The sequence below is a fragment of the Pelodiscus sinensis genome, chromosome 1, assembly GCF_049634645.1.
Source record: "Pelodiscus sinensis isolate JC-2024 chromosome 1, ASM4963464v1, whole genome shotgun sequence".
Taxonomy (NCBI): Eukaryota; Metazoa; Chordata; order Testudines; family Trionychidae; genus Pelodiscus; species Pelodiscus sinensis.
The window spans coordinates 199,845,062-199,857,627 of NC_134711.1; the positions used below are offsets into that span (position 1 = coordinate 199,845,062).

The 12,566-nt window shown below is 37.8% G+C and overlaps 1 protein-coding gene across 11 annotated transcripts in view; it reads left to right on the forward strand.

Annotated features, from left to right (window-relative positions):
* DMD (dystrophin) overlaps positions 1-12,566 on the forward strand; it is a 2,108,520-nt gene that overhangs the window by 936,793 nt on the left and 1,159,161 nt on the right. For all 11 annotated transcript variants that reach the window (XM_075916549.1, XM_075916586.1, XM_075916651.1 and 8 more), the window contains 2 exons: positions 3,489-3,662; positions 7,806-7,961. In XM_075916549.1, the coding sequence (XP_075772664.1) occupies positions 3,489-3,662; positions 7,806-7,961 (330 nt within the window). The remainder of the gene's footprint in view (positions 1-3,488; positions 3,663-7,805; positions 7,962-12,566) is intronic.

Consider the following 12,566-nt stretch of genomic DNA (forward strand, 5'->3'; position numbering starts at 1 on the left):
AGAAATAACACTGCTGTGTAGACTTACCCAAATTGATTTTGTATTTAATGTTTAGTGCTGAGGGGCATAGAAATATCTATTTATAAAATGCTAAAAGTTATTTATTTTAAAAAAGTTTGTTCCATTTAATATCTCCTCCTCTTTATGGGATCTGTTCATTCCTTGAGGAATATATGCAATTATGTTCATCTCTCCTGTTAACTCTTTCCATGCTAGTCTCCAAGGTACATGGAATACTGCAGTTTCCCAGGCAAATGCTACTTTCAAAAAGATCCATGTATACCTAAAAACACTGCTGGTTCTCACTTCAGGCATACTGGCCAAGTTGGACAAAAGCTAACATTTATTGAGCTGTGAGAAAAATAGCTTCCCTAAAACGGAACTTATTCACCGAAGTAGATGAACAGTTGAAAAAGTGATCTGATTACTAATACTTTTAGGCTTTTGTGGTTTTGGAGCTATTTGATACACGTGCCCTTTAAAAAATATTTATTTTCCTACATGTGAAAGATTTTATTTTTAGCTCCCTTTTGTCCTCATAGAGTTCCTCCAAAAGCCTCTCAATTATCATTCATATTGCTATTTTTGTCAAGCTGAGTTAACTCTTTTAGGCCACATCTTCATTCTTGGGAAGATTGATGCTGTGGTGTTGATCTTACAGAGTTTGAGTTAGTGGCTCTAATAAAGACCTTCTAAATTGAACAGTGAGGGTGCTCCTGTCTACACTGGTTCTCCTCAATTTGCAAGAAGTAACGGAATTTGATGGGAGCATTTGCTCCCATTGACCTCCTGCTGTGGAGATGGCACCAAAGGTTGAATTAAGGTATGTTGACTCCATCTATGCAATTAACATAGTTGGAGTTGTGTATCTTAATTTGACCTTTTAGTTAACTTGCAGTTACTTGGATTTGAAGATAATTGATTAATTTACATAATTGTAAAGATCTTTTCTGTGTACATAAAATAAATCACTATTACAATTTTACTGAAAACTAAACATATCATACTTAAAATTACATTGCCTCTTTTTTTTATTTTGCTACTCCTGTTTTAAGACAGTCCAGCTCTATTGATATCAATGGAGTTATAGTAACTGAGAACTGGACTTCCACAGTGATGAATCAGACAGCAAAACATCTGTCTTCACTTTTTTTCCCCCACAGAGCAGAGACATTTTTAAATAAATACTGTACACATTTTTTTGCTCTAAGGAAAATTCCTCATTTGCATTACCTATACAATATGGTGATGATACTTTTTAAAATTTCTAGACAGAAAAGAAACGGTAGCTGCAAAAAAAGATATAATTGTGCTGAAAGTGGTGGAACTGCTATTTTCTTGCCAAACTTACCTCTTTTTTTGTATTAATGTGCCTTGGGAGCTGTGTTCTGGGCTTGAGAGAAGGAAGGGGTAAAAGAGGTTTAGCTAAAACAATAATCTTATTCTGTCATGATAATGAACCATTTACTCCTAGTAGGTTAGAAATATTTTGAGGAATTAAAAACCAGTTCCATACACTTAACCATGAAGTGCTATTGCTTGGAATTTAGAAGTATATCAAAGCAGTTATACATTGGATAAGAGGAAATATTTCAATGTGTTTTTATGCTGCTTTTCATAAAATTTTATGACTGGAATGGACCATGAGCATATAGTCCATTCTCCTACACTTATGGCAGGACTAAGCATTATCTAGACCATCCCTGACAGATGTCTGTGTAACCTGTTCTTAAAAATCTACTATGATGGAGATTCTGCAACCTCCATAGGCAATTTATTCCAGTGCTTAACTACTTGACAAAAGGTTTTTACAATGTCCAATCTAAACCACCCATACTGTAATTTAAACACAATGTTTTTTATCCTATCCTGTGACGTTGAGGAGAACATTTTTTTTTCTTCCTCCTCCTTTATGATATTCTGAATTAGAAAAGTGCTTGACTCACTCCCTTTCCTTGTAGGTGAATGACTAATACAAATTCTTAATAATAACCACTGAATCTAAAAGTTATAAACATTACACTGACTTATTGACAAGAATGAATTGTGTACTTTTCCTTGATGAAATTTCACAGTTGATCCTATCTAATTCACTTTATTATTAAGGCTACTTAGATATGTGAGAACCGTTACATCTTAAGGTATTTACTACCCACGTTAGACCCTCTGAGAAAAAGTGAAGTTAATAGCTGCCTCCAAAAGGCAAAATGTACTGAAGTATATGAGCTTCTTATTAGCTGAGAATAACAATAATTCTGTGCAACAGAGATTTGTCTAGCTTTTATGCAGTTCGTATATGTTAGTGCAGACTACCTTATGCTCATGGGATCTAACAAAGCTCAGTCACTACTGACTGAGCATCATTGTCGTTATTGCAGCAAACTGGTAAACTCTGTTCATTTTCCAATGGATACGTCCTCAGTTTCTCTCTCTCTCTCTCTCTCGCTCACACTCACACACAACCCCCAAGGACACTTCACAGTTATTATCCTTTTTGGCAGTCTTAGCTGAAGACAATGAATTCAAACAGATACTAGATTACGTCTCACTGCGCAGTGATAATCCAGCCTGGTCAACCATGAAAGAATTCTGGCAGGGTGATTTCTGGGAGAAACTTGCACTGTTCTACCTGTGCTGTTATTAGTTCTATGCATACACAGATATGTTGGCTCCCAGAATGATTCCAGTACCTACTACTTTTATTGATTAAGAATAAACAAACTAACTTGTGGATATTTGTAATCAGGTATAATAATAATTTGCAAAGACAAATAGTATGTGAAAATATAAAATTCAGGTATCATGTATGTCACAGGAATAATCATTTGAAATATACCTCCGCTTACCTATAGATTTTGTTTGTTTTTAAAAATCTATTCTAAATTCAATGTGCAGAAGATCCAGCTAGAGGATTGCAATAGTCCCTTCAAAACTTAGTTTGTGAATATATGAGAATCAAATCCCGGTGCGTATTCCAAGCCTATATATAAGTGCACAAGCTTCATGCAAGGCTTTTCTACAGTAACTAAAGAAAGAGCTATCTCCCGATACCTAAAAAAGCTTATATCATGGAAATAAGTGAGCTGCATTTCTGGAGCCTTATGTATGGTTTGATTCTCCCTTTACAAAAAGAACAATTATTAGAGCTGTTCCCAAGACCCCTATATTCTAGAGAACATTGAGATCTGCACTAGGAGTGTAGATTCTTACATAGACACCTCCTGCTCTTTGCTATCTTTCCTATGCAACAGAATATTACCAGTTCTGTTGCATCTGGTTGTCCTATGCAGGTGCAAGGGAAAAGAAAAGGATTTTCTTTCTTCCTAGTAAAGAAACCAAGATTGGTTTCAGCTGATATCTAGTTGAAGGAGCAAAGTGTTTTGAAGAAAAGTGCATAACGTTTGAGAAAGCATACTGATTTGATAAGCCATTGTGATGTTTCCATTCTTTCCTCCCGTTTTTACCACTAACCCATATTGACTTTTCAGAAAAAACTACAAGATGTCTCCATGAAGTTCCGCTTGTTCCAGAAGCCAGCCAATTTTGAGCAACGTCTACAGGAATGTAAAAGAATTTTAGATGAAGTGAAATTGCAGGTGCCCAAGTTGGAGATGAAGAGCATAGAGCAGGAGGTAGTGCAGTCACAGTTGGATCATTGCATGGTATGTATGTACGGTCTGGTGAGGTTTTTTCAAAGTATTTCCTGTCTATTCACATACCAAGTAATTCTGGTTGGGATTTAAAATATATATGGCTGAGATTTTTAAAATCAGATATCCCATTGTAATTCAGGTGAATTTGTGATATGTATCTTAAGAAGGTTTGAAAATCAATCCCACTCGTATGTTTATTTCCTACTTTTTCTTGCAAATCCAGGACTCATCAACTTTAAGTTGTCACAGGTACTACATAGGTGCCTGAGTCACTTTTCCACTTTTTGTTGGTTTAAAATCATATTTTCCCTGTATGTTTAAATGTGTTTCTCTTCTGTCTTGCCATGAGAGAGAACCCTGAAAAAAGCAAAGGAAACTGATTACATAGTTGAAATGTTAATACTGACTACTGAAGTTGATTGAAAATCAAACTTTTAGTATTTTGAATTTGCTTTTATCCTAAATTGAAATAATCATCACATAATGCTTACCTGATCTGTTTGTTTTCTTGGAAGCATGTGGCATAGTTGACTGTCGAAAGCCAAGATACTGGATTAGTTGGACCTTTGCTATGACCCAGTGTGGCTATTCTTATGACCCTGAAAAGCTGAAATATCTTTTTTTCTTTTATTAACAAATGGAAAGTTCTGAAAAAAAATGGAAATGAGAAACAGATGGATTAACATTAAACAGATTTGAAACAATGTTTTCCTCAGCTGTTGCAGTACCTCATGTGCCGCATGTGGCTAATCTGCTTTTTTGGGCGGCCTTTCTAGCAATGGTATATCTCTTTTGATGCTCCACAATCATAGGATTTCTTTGATGCACAAAGATGTTTCAACAAAGGGGAGGGACAGCTACAGCTCTTATGAAACACCACAGAAGCTTAGGAAGGCACACTATCATAAGAATAATTTGTAAGTTATAAATTCTGGTTTACCGTGCCTCTATTCAGCAACTAATTTTTAGCTGAAGTGTACCTAAAGTTGTGATACACTTTAAAAAAATCACGGTGTTTTTAGGTACTGTGTACTTTGTAAAGATAACAATTGATGTCACTCTTCATAATGAATGTTTTCCTTATGTCTTGGCTTATACATTTTACCACATCACTACCTCTGCTGGTGGATCAGTTTTAGCTACACAACAGCTATCTTCCTTGCTGATGCCCTCTATACAAAGTTGCCTACATTTTAGTGATAAGTTGTGTATTTGTCTTACAAGGCACCTGAGGGGTTATGTACATCTGTAGGTAAATTCATATTAATATTTTTGAGATGCAATGGGTCGGTGAACTTCTGTGTAAGCTATAAAGCGAATGTACTGAGATTCTCTTATCAGGTCTGCAATAGAGAAAGCATCATATATTTAGCTGAACTGTCTACACTTGTTGGACATAAATTTGATTTCACTACAATGTCACAGGATGTACAGGTAGTTAAAACACACAGAAATTATTTAACACCAGCCCAATCAGAAAGAAGAGAAATACGGTCTAGATTCTTTTAAAGTTCTGTCAAAGTATGTGAAACAGAAGTTTTTTCAGCATATCACCAGAAATTGCCAGTGCATATAATGATGTAGTTAAAACATCAACAGTAAACTTCGTCAAGAAACTTACCATTTAAATTCTTCACATTTTTGTGTTTATAGATATTCTATAGTTCAGAGGAGACTCTTTCCCACTTCAGTGTAATAAGTTTCTAGTGTACAACAGAATTCATTTTTAAATGAAATGAAGAAAACAAAGTTAAAGTTGTGTATTTTAACAGGGAAAAGAAAGTTAAGAATGTTGGGTAATGTTTGTCCCAAATAATTTCTGTGTGCGCCAAATATTAGATCACTTATATTAGATACCAGTTTATTTGACAATCCAGTTATAAGAAGATATTGTTGTATCCAGGTAATGAAGTAGTTCTGTCCTTTTTTTTTCTTTTTCTTTTTAACTGTCATTGTTTCAGAAGGCAAGGGAAAAAGTCTGCTCTCTGCACATAGATTGCATGTCATGATTTTAAATATTTGTCCACACCTACTGCTTAGTCATTTGAAACAATTAGGCAAGATAGAGATACTTATTATTTTTTGTTTTAAAAGGCAGTATATCTCTCTGCTTTTTAGACCATTAAAAGCAATATTAAGCTAAGTTAAATTGAAGAGGAAATCTGCATTATACTAGCCTAGGGATTTAGTGACTGGCAAACTGTCACATTTCCACTCAAATTAGACTTTTAGATTGTACCTGCTAGATGACATGATTGGGCAAAGGACACCTGCTATTATTTTAAACACTGTATTGTCTAAATCAGCTCTGAGCAGACCTTTGTCATATAATGTTACAAATTCTTAACTATCTCAGTACGTTTGCCATGTCTTCCAGCAATGGCAGAACATTGTAGATGAATAAGTCTAACATAGACAAGGACATATAATTTGAGTTCTGAACTACTATATATTTGAGAGAATTGGTGTCTGTCTGTCTGTGTATCCAACCATCCATCGATGAGTGCATTTGTTCAAGAATTCCTCCAAAACATAAGACCTAGGACCACTCATTTTTATATGCAGCTTCCTCTTATCCTAACTTAAAGGAAAGTCAGGTTGTGTGGGAGAATGGGATGTGTGCAGAATGTAACTGTTTCTCATCAAATAGAAAGGGAGGATGTGACAGGATGAAGTCACGGATGACCCTTTGGGGGTGCCTCCCACAGTGCTGAGACAGCCCTTGCCTCTTGCCTTCCTGATCTCTGGGGCTCTTCACTACCCAGTCCTGCTGGGCTAACTCCCTGGTCTCCCCCAGCCAAGGCCCTGAGCTCAGATCCCTGCCTCCCCACCCCCAAAGAAGCAGGAGAGACACTGGATCCCAGGAGAGTGCAGTTTAGGGTCCAGCTTCCTGTGATACCACTCCCCAAATGGGATCAAAACTCCAAAGAATTAGGTAAGCCACCTTTAATGATGAAAGGACTGCACACTGTTTGCTTCCCCAGGTAATAATTGTTTACCCTGAGTTTGATAGAAAATAAAAGGGATTTTATTAAGTACAAGCAGTGGTAATAAGTGAGAACAGGCAGATCAAAGTAGGTTACAAATCAAAAGAATCAAAAATGCTCAGCTAATTCTATACTGTAACCTCAGTACAAACTTTTTGTAACTCACCCTAAAATATCTTTTCCAGCTGTCCCTCCAAACCAGATCTGTCCCCCCATCCTGGGGTCTTTGGTTCCTTCTTTCAGGTGCAGTCCAGCCAAAAGGCCAAGGCCCCTTCTTTCCTATTCTTTTTTACGGAGTTGAGGCCACTCCCTACCAACCAGTGCTCAGATTTAAGAACAAAGAAATTAACAGTTGTTCATCAAGGCATTGAGGTAACACCCTCTATGCCTCTCTCTCACATTTAAAACCCACAAAGTATTCCCCACTCCATGTCTAACTTTACACACAAAAATGATACAAACATCCAAGTCAGATAAACAGAACCAGCGGATCATGACATGAAGATTGATAGGTTAGGTTACATGAGATAATTTGTTCAAAGCACCTTTGTTATGTATACTCATGTCCATAAGCCTATTTCATAAAGCATGGGGTGTGTGATAGTGGAGACAATTATACTCACGAATAACCACAGGAGATAGTTATACTTCAGAATGACTTCTGGGGAGCAGCCGCTGGCTGGCAGCATAGTCCCTGCTACTCCAGCCTGCCTGGAGAGCAGTTGCCAACCATGCCGTGTGGCCCCTGCTGCCCCAGGCTGGCCCCAGGGAGCAGCCAGCGCCCCCATTCATTGAGCTCCCCCTTCACTAAGCCCCCTGCCCTGACTCCTGCAGCTCCCCACACCTCCTGCCCCTTTCTGAGGCTGAGCCCTTTCTGATCCCCAAACCCTGACTACTGCATCCCTAGCCTCCTGCCCTAAGCCCCCCCCATTCTTGAATCCCTGCCCTGACTCCTGCTCCCCCACACCTCTAGCCCCGTTCTCTGAAAGACACAACAATTTCCATAGGAGTTGAGTGTGTGCCACATTTCACAGGTGAGGTTATTATGTACCAAATAATGTCAAGATTTTTAATTGTTCTACATAATCCTTAAATCCCAAGTTGGCTTTGCTTTTATTTATTTTATTAATTGTGGTGTTTCTTTCCCCTGTGTTCAATTGATTAGAAATTGTATAAAAGCCTGAGTGAAGTGAAGTCTGAAGTGGAAACAGTGATAAAAACTGGGCGTCAGATTGTTCAGAAACAACAGACAGAGAACCCCAAAGAACTGGATGAAAGACTCACAGCTTTGAAGTTGCAGTATAATGAATTGGGTGCTCTGGTATGTACTCTGATTTATAGTGTAAAACCAGGCTTAGAAAGCTAAGAACTGTCTTTCTGTTATATGTTAACTTTTATTGTTTGTTTGTTCCCTTTGAGTCTCTGAAATCAATCCTGCCTCTGTTTTCAAAAGTGTAATGCTTGTTAGAAAGCCAAAGTTAATCAATTGGATGGATTTTCAGTTTGGTCCAAGAAAATATTTAAAACCCAAAGACATATAATATTGATTTCTTATCAGGCTCTAAGGTTATTCTTTCCTAAAACTAAACATATTTTTGGCTTTCCAATGTCTTTTTTTTAAATCAATAGGCTATTTACCAGTCACCAGTTTAAAAGCACTCTTGGTAGGGCTTACATCTGCAGATCAAATCAATGGTTCTTCAATTCTTTCATTCTGTGAGTTGCATCATAAGAGTCAGAGAGGTAGAAGTGTTAGTCCGTAACTGAAAAAAACTGAAAAAAACAATGAATAGTCTTGCAGTACCTTAGAGACTATCAAAAATGTAGATGGTAGCTTTCATGGGCACAGCCCACTTCTTCAGATGATAGAGTTAAAGGAACCAGGGAACAAATAAATAGCAGAGAAAGAGGTAAATGAGACTTAGAGTGGGTTCTAAGTACCCAGTGCTTGGCTTTTTATGTCATTAGGGTGTGGAGTGGAATGTAGTGGGACATCCTCTTAAGGTCTGTGTTTAAACCTCAATTGCAGGTGTCAAACTTGTAAATGAAATCAAGTTCTGCAGCTTCTGTCTCTAGCTGGTTTTTGAAATTGCCTTGTGAAAGCTTTTGAAGCTGTAGAACTTGTTTTCATTTACAACTTTGATACCTGCAATAGAGATTTAAACACAGAACATTGTGGTCATCTAGTCTGATTCCTGCATATTTCAGGCCACAAAACCTCACTCACTCCTGTAATAGATCCCCTACCCTATTGCTAAGTCACTGAACTCCTCAAATCATGGTTTAAGGACTTCACATTACTGAGAATTCACCATTTTTACTAATTTAAACCTGCAAGTTACCTGTGCCCCATGCTGCAGTGGAAGGTGAACGCCTTCCCCTGGGTCGCTGACAATCAGAGCTGTGGGAAAATTCCTTCCTGGCTTCTATTATGGGGTTAATGAGACCCTGAGCATGTGGGCAAGGCCCACCAGGCAGACATCTGGGTAAGAATTTGCTGTAGTAAATCAGAACCCTCCTCTTCTAGTGCCATATCTTCAGCCAATGGGGATTTTGGGTACAAGCAATTGTCAGTGAGCCACCTGCCCTTGCAGGCAGTCTCATCAAACTATTCCATGTACTTATCAAGCTCTGTCTTGAAGCCAGTTAGGTTTTTTGCCTCCACTGCTCTGCTTGGAAGACTTCTTCGGAATTTCAATCCTCTGATGATTAGAAAACTTCACCTAGTTTCAAGTCTAAACTTGTTGATGAGCAGTTCATATCCATTTCTTGTGGGATACACTGATGCTCACCTTAAATAATTCTCCCTCCCCCCCCCCCCCCGGATGTATCTTTCTGATGTATTTACACAGAGTAGCCATATCTCCCCTCAGCCTTATATTAATTAGATTTAAAAAGCCAAACTCTTTGAGTCTCTTCTTATAAAGTTTTCAGTTTCTCAGATCATCCTGCTCTCTCTTTTCTGTACCTTTTCCAATTTGAATTCATCTTCCTTAAACATGAGTGACCAGAATTTCACATAGTACTCCAGATGAGGTTTCACCACTGCCTTGTGTAGTAGTATAAGCATTTCTTTGTCTGTACTGGAAATACCTCACCTGATAGATCCTAGGACTCCATTAGCCTTTTCAACAGCTGTACCTCATTCATGGCTCATGGTCATCCTGTGATGAACCAATATCCCCACTCCTTTTCTTCCCCCTTCATTTACAACTAACAGGCCCTCAGCTTATAGCAAAAATTCTTGTTGTTGGTCCTTAAATTCATGATCTTGCACTTTGAACAATTATGTATCTTCCCATTTCCATTACTTCAGTCATCCACATTTTTGTATGGTATTCTGATCCTCTATTGTATTAACAATATTAACAGTACCTCTCAAATTAGTAGCTTCAGGGGGTAGCCAAGTTAGTCTGTTACAGAAAAGCACAACAAATGGTCTGGTAGCACTTTATAAACTAACAAAACACGTTTCATGGTATCATGAGCTTTCGTGTGTCCATTGATTCTTTCCCATAGAGAAAGAATGGACACAAATTGGATATACATAAAGGGAACACACAGAAGCATGTTGGTGAACATTTATGCTTGCCTAACCACAGTTTAACAGACCTGTAGGTGGCTGTCTTGTCACAGGCCAACTCCACAAGCCAGATTCACAGGGAAGGACTGGAATCCCATTTCATCCACAAATTCAATTCACATGCTAATGGACTCAATCGTGATATGGGCTGGCTAGGACACTACCTACTTCATAACCACTGAAGGTGCTAACAGCTCTCTGAGTGGTATCCTACTGTCTTAGCAATCAATCTATTTACTTTGATTTTTATCTGCTTAGGTTTATGTACCCATTCTCCAGATACTTAATGATGCTCTGTCTCACACATCCTTTCCTTTTTTTTCTTTTTCTTCCCCCTCCCCTTCCCCTATTTATTTTGAGTTTTCATATCCCAAACTCATAACTGGTCAACTGAAAAAGTGGGCTGTGCCTACAAAGCTCATGATACAATCTGCATGTTTTGTTAGTCTATAAAGTGCTACCAGACCATTTGTTGTGTTTTTCTCAAATTAGTGTTTTCTACAAATGTTATTAACACATTCCCACTTTTCGTATCAACACCAGTTATAAAAAGATTAAATAAGATTGGTTCCAAGACTGACCCCTGAGGAGTTCCACTAGTAACCTGCCTCTAGACTGATTGTTCACCTTTCAGAATGGCACATTGTAGCCTCCCCTTTAATCTGTTCCTTATTCACCTTTTGGTTCTCATAGTTATCTCCATAGTCTCCATTTAAATAATTTCTCAGTGGAACTGTATCTAGTGCCTAACTGACATCTAGGCAGATTAGATCTACCATTTGCACCTTTACACACCAGAAATCTGTGGTTAGGCAATGGAGCATGGATGTTCCAGGATCAGAGAGGCTCACCATGCTGCTGGGGGTGGTGTGACTGGGAGCCTGGTGCAATGCAGAGGCGGGGGTGGGGGTGGGCGGAGAGCCTGGAAGCTGAGCACGCTGCTCAGCTGTGCTGGGGGGGAAGTGGAGGCAGAAGCCCAACGCACAACACATCTGGGTTGCCCAGTCCTGCAAAATCCCTGATTCAGGAGCAGTCGGGCCCCGAGGGAACTGAACCAGGGAGGTCCAATCTGTAGTGCATTCTCTTTGTTTAAAAAAGAATCCATTATCTTCTAAAAATATATATATAGTAACTTGAACACAATAAAAACACATTAGCAACTCTTGAATACAATAATGAAATGAAATGAAAATAATGAAGATAATTGCAAAAAAAAATTAAAATTACTTTCTATCATTTAGATCACTTACTTTTTGCAGTTAACGAAGCTTGGAACAGGTCATTTAAATTTATGATATATTTTAACAGCCCTTTCTAATCTTAATCACCTGTTAATCACGCTGTTTATAAACAAAATTCTTACTCCTTGCTTCAGGAGCCCAAAAGAGCATGTTTCCTGTGTCTGCTGCCTGTCCCCAAAATTGCCTGTGCTGTTGTAGAAGAACAAAAGGATCCAAAATCCCTCTTAGAGTTCCATTGAGGGAGGAGTTGTTATATTTCTCTAGCGTTCATGCAAATGTTGGACTTAATATGTACAAATGATGAGCCTGTTCTTTTCCTCCTGCCTGCCAGTACTAGAACCACACAGCTCACAGGATTTAATCAAGCCATAGCTCTGGAGTAAATTTGGTGCAGTAAGTGGCTACATGCACCCTACAAAATGAAGGTTGTGATTAAAATGGTTTCTTATTACATATATAAATACAATTTTAATAAACACAGTAGAAGAACATGCCTAATTTTTTTTAGATTAAAATTTATTAAGGTAAATGAACTGCTAGTTAATAGCTTGTAAAGAGTGACACTATTAGTTACAAGAGTCAGCCCACTGCATGGTGGTAGTCAAATCCCACAATTCTTAATAAAAATAACCTTTATGAATTGCATAATTTTTGCAAGAACACACATTCATTTGGGGACCTATATAATGGCAATTATCTATATATAATTTGGAAATTGCAAGAGAGGTAAAATAAACAAAGATATTAATGAATATCAATCTTCTTAGTGCTAGGACAGCCAAAAGCCTTCTTCAGAAAGATTAGATGACACAACAGTGTCATTTGAGATTAAATATTTTACTTAGCACATTTAATACAATAAGGCACATTTGACCAATTTTAAAAAGGTGTGTTTTGTAATAAATGTACACCGGGTTTATCTCTGATAATTTTTTTAAATTAAATAGGGCCATGCCATTTATTACAAGACTATATTTAGCATTTTAAAAAATGCATGAAATTACTGTACCTTTCTCTTTGGACTGCTTAAAGGATGAAAAGGCAATTAGAGAGCAATTAGTGGCCTAAAGTGCTGTGTTTATTTTTATTTATACAGATTTAA